General features: G+C 47.7%; 1 protein-coding gene across 1 annotated transcript in view; it reads left to right on the forward strand.

Annotated features, from left to right (window-relative positions):
• The first annotated feature begins 973 nt into the window (after positions 1-973).
• Positions 974-4429, forward strand: part of LY86 (lymphocyte antigen 86) — a 22018-nt gene continuing 18562 nt past the window's right edge. Inside the window, exon 1 of the mRNA XM_008945043.1 lies at positions 974-1094. Within this exon, the coding sequence (XP_008943291.1) occupies positions 974-1094 (121 nt within the window). The remainder of the gene's footprint in view (positions 1095-4429) is intronic.

The raw sequence follows: 4429 nt of genomic DNA on the forward strand, positions 1-4429 counted from the left end.
CTTCAGCTCAAAGACTATTGCAGATATTTGCTTTAGGGTTGAATTCAGCTTGTAGGGTTTTTTTTCCAGTTGATGCTCTGTCCAGGAAAGACCTTTTTGGCAACTGGAGCTTGAAATTCTATTCCAACCCTGGATCTTAAGCAGAATTGGAGAAGTTTAGGGAGGGTTGCTGCACCTCCAGTACTTTCCTTCCTCATCAGTCCCTGCAGTCTGCAACAGTCACTGATATTTCCATAAAACACAGCTTTAAAATAAAAACCCTGGTGCAAATAAGTGCACGGTATCACTAGTGAGCAGTTAAATAACCAGGAGGACAGAAGGAGAAATAATTTAAGTCTAGATTTACCTGATTGGGTGTGCTGTTCAATAGCAGATTGCTAAGAACTGTGGAACAAAATGAACGTAAATGGGGGATTTAGCAGAGTCAGGTAGAAAGGATTCACTCCTAAATGTTTCCAGGCTTGCTTATTTGGTGTCAGCTCCATCAGACACTTCTCCCTTCCCTCCAGCAGACAGATTTGGAACCAAGAACAACACAGAAACCAAACTGCCCACCTTGCAAAACTCAGTCTGACTTGCTGTGATTAAGACGGGGTGATTTGGGATCATGATATTTTGCAGGCAGAAGGGCTCCCTAAGCCTCTGTGAAGCCTCGACTCAAATTCTTGGATTTGAAGAGAAAAAAAAACCTGCACAGTTTGCTGCCCTGCTCCAGCAGCCGTGCAGGGAGTAGGTGCAATTAGCTCATTTGTCATTAGTTTAAGGAGAAAGCAGAAGTCTAAGCACACGGAAATAACCACCTCCAACTCTGATTAGCCTCTTGTTCCTAGCAGGGTGCAGCCAGGGAAGGCTGTGCTGCCTCACTTCACCCTTCCTCAGGCACAGATGGAGTAACTCCTGGAGAAAAGAAGGAATATCTCCCTCCTCTGGGTGGGCAAGAGGCAGAGAATTCACCCAGCAAACCACCAGCAGCATGAAGCCATCAAACACCCTCATCCTCCTCTCAGCCCTGCTTTACATCGACGCCAGCACGGAGTGGCCAACACACACTGTCTGCAAAGAGGACAAGCTGGAAATACATTACAAAAGCTGTGGTGAGAGAGGTTTTTTTCATGTTTCTATGTTCCTTTTAGCTGGGTGAGAGTTGTTCTTCAAAAAAAAGTGGTTTCTAAGTCAGGTGATGGATGGGGGGTCACCCTCTCACGCCAGAGGTGGGTTTTGCAGCTGGAATAGTTTTAGTCTTTCAAATAGAGCTGGTTTGATTAACACCAGCTCTAACAAATCTAACTAGATTGAGGTAGAAAATATGAAAAGGAAATCATTTAACCTACTTCAGAACAAGCTTTCAAATAGAGCTGGTTTGATTAACACCAGCTCTAACAAATCTAACTAGATTGAGATAGAAAATATGAAATCATTTAACCTACTTCAGAACAAGAAACAGCTGCAAAAATCCAGAGCAGCATGAAAGGGATGAGTAGGACGTTGACCTTGGAGTTAGTGAAGAGAGAAGAAGACTCCAGATCTTTCTCTGTTATACCCCTGGGATGACACAGACTCTTCAATGCACTCCTCTGCTGGCTTTCTAACGTGCAGCCAGGCTGGGTGATGTGCTTTCTGTCCTCCCTCTGGGAGTGAGGAGGGACCCAGAGTGGCAATGGGAAGGATTCCTCTTCTCCACCACTGCCACCGTGCTCACCAAACCTTCAGAGGCACTTCAAGGGACCACAGGGGTTGGTTTGTTCTTTAAATCTGTAGAGAAGAAAAGGAGCAAGTGGCACTGGAATGACAGAAAATGAGTGGTGCCTGCTCCCACCTCTTGCTCTGCTGGCCTTGTGCCTCTCCTCTTGATTCCCTGAGTGGTGCCTGGTCCCACCTCTTTCTCTGCTGGCCTTGTGCCTCTCCTCTTGTGCTGATCCACTCCCCAACGAGGACAAAGGGAATTGGATTCACAGGCACCTCATTCATTTCCCCACATGTGATGTGAGGAGCAATTCATGGCAAACCAGCACCCTGGAGTTTGTTTTTTCCAATTCAGCCTGACACAAAGGGTTTCCCAGGGGGGTTTTCCCCCCCTGGAGCTTTCCTGCAGCTTTGCACACCCTTTAAAACAGAGCCAGTGAGGGACAAGGGAAGTAAATAAATATTTGCAGTGCTATTCTTTACTGGCCTGCTCCCAAGAGACTCAAGTCAGGCTCCACATATTATAAATGGGCACACTGCATTAGCAAAATGTTTAATTAGATATTGAATAGGAGCTTTGGGATCACATTTTAGCAAGAATCCTGTTCCCTCAACAGGTCTCAGTTAGCAGGAGGTGCCTCGACAGTTTGAGTCCAGCCAAATGCTGATGAAATTGGGCTCTTGGGTACGTGTCAGGCAGGGATTGCCTCTCACCAGCAGCCTAATAAAATTGTGGAGAGCTTCTGTGTCACTTGGTTGGGCCTGCCACACACAGAAAGGTGAGGGGCAAGTTCATGCAGGGGGAACTCTCAGCTCCAGAAGCACAAGGCAGAGATCAAACAGGTCAGGTCTCAACACTGAGAGGGATTTTCTGTCCTCCTATGAAGATGAGAAGATTATACAGAGAGGGAAACAACACCAGAATTAAGTTAGATGCCTTGTTTGGAGCCTGATACCTCAGCTCCCTGAAATCTCTGGCAGATGCAGTGGTGGCAGCACTGGCAGCTGCCGTCCCCACACTCTTCTGTCACAACGTTCTGCGCTGCCTTTCTCCAGAGGCTGCCACAGCTGCAGCACCAGGCTGGGATGCACCATCTGCATCCCTGCTGATCCAGCTCATGCTCTGGGAACTTGCCTGAAGCAGAAGAATGTAAAGTGGTGTGGGCTGAACCTAAAAATCATGGGATTGTTTGGGTTAGAAGAGACCTTCAAGATCATCAAGGCCAATTGTTTACCCAGCAGGGCCAGGGCCCCGCTGCCCCATGTCCCTCACCCCACATCTCCACGGCTTGGGAACCCCTCCAGGGGTGGGGACTCCACCACTGCCCTGGGCAGCCTGGCACAGCCCTGGGCAACCCTCCAGGGCAAGAAATTGTTCCTCATGTCCAACCTCAGCCACTCCTGGTGCAGCTTGAGGCTGTTTCCTCTTCTCGTGGTGCTTGTTCTTTGGGAGCAGAGCCCGACCCCTCCCTGGCTCCAGGCTCCTGTCAGGAGCTGTGCAGAGCCAGAAGGTCTCCCCTGAGCCTCCTTTGCTCCCCTGTGGTCATCCCCAGCTCCAAATCTATGAGTGGGGAGGATAAATCCAAATACTGTTTGCTTCTGAGAAGGTGCTGCTCTTACAGAGGTCACCAGCAAGTTCACAGTGGTGCCAAAGGTGCTGACCACCCCTTCATTAGAAGGGAAATTTTGTCCCCACCCCATTTCTCTGGAAACCACAACTAGAGGGGCAGGATGTAGCTTTGTTCTTTAGTATCTCCCACCAGAACAGACAATGCTCATGCCCACGTTTGACAAGACCCTTTCCACAAACCTCATGATAATTTTAGCCATGTACATCACATCTTGATGTCTGGAGCTGAGCAATCAACAGATGAAGAGAGTTCAAGTCTGGGCCTTTCAAAAGGAGCTAAGCATTCATTTTTACTTTCCAGTTCATCAGTTCCTCTCCTATAATGCAGTGAAAATCTGACTAAAGCCAAAAATAGAAGCTAATAGAGCTGTGATAAATGTAGCAAAGAGGCTTATGGGGATAATTGAATACAAAGCATAGCAAGACTTCAGTCTTGTGCCTTGGACCACGTCCCAATTTCCTGCATCCTGCCCCCAGAATGCAGAAGATGCAGACATGCCTCAAGCCCCAGCCTCACTCCATGTTCTGGATCCTACAGGAAGGATTCTCATTGCCACCCAGTCCCATCAGACTAATCATTCAGTAATCAGGACCCCAAACCAGCCATCAAAAAAAGCTCTTAGTCAAGATCCTGCCCTAGATGACCCTGGTAAAAAAAATTCAGCAGAGGGGTGGGATGAGATGATCTCCAGAGGTCCCTTCCAACCCATCCCATTCTGGGATACAATAAAATACACTTGTTTAAAAAAAAAAATTAAAGAAATCAGACAAATCTCAGCAGCAAGCTCATGGTGAGAAACTCAGGCTGAGGCATGGGTGGTGTAAAAGTAAAGTAAATAAACATCATGCTGCCTCCTCTATCCAACCACAGGAGACACAAGAGCCAGACAGCCTATAAATAGCAAGACATTTCCCATCAGTGCCACTCTTCCTCCTCCCAGGAAGCAGTGACAAAAACAAAGGAAGATCTCAGATGCCCACAAATCACTTCAGAAACCTGGCCAGGCATCCTGAGAGAAAAGCAACACAGGTTAACATCACTGACTGAGAAAAGAGACCCCCTAATTGGCAAGTCTATGCAGGGAGGTGAAAAGAACCTGCTGCACAAGGGGCTGA

Source organism: Merops nubicus, unplaced genomic scaffold, assembly GCF_000691845.1.
Source record: "Merops nubicus isolate BGI_N331 unplaced genomic scaffold, ASM69184v1 scaffold448, whole genome shotgun sequence".
Taxonomy (NCBI): domain Eukaryota; kingdom Metazoa; phylum Chordata; class Aves; order Coraciiformes; family Meropidae; genus Merops; species Merops nubicus.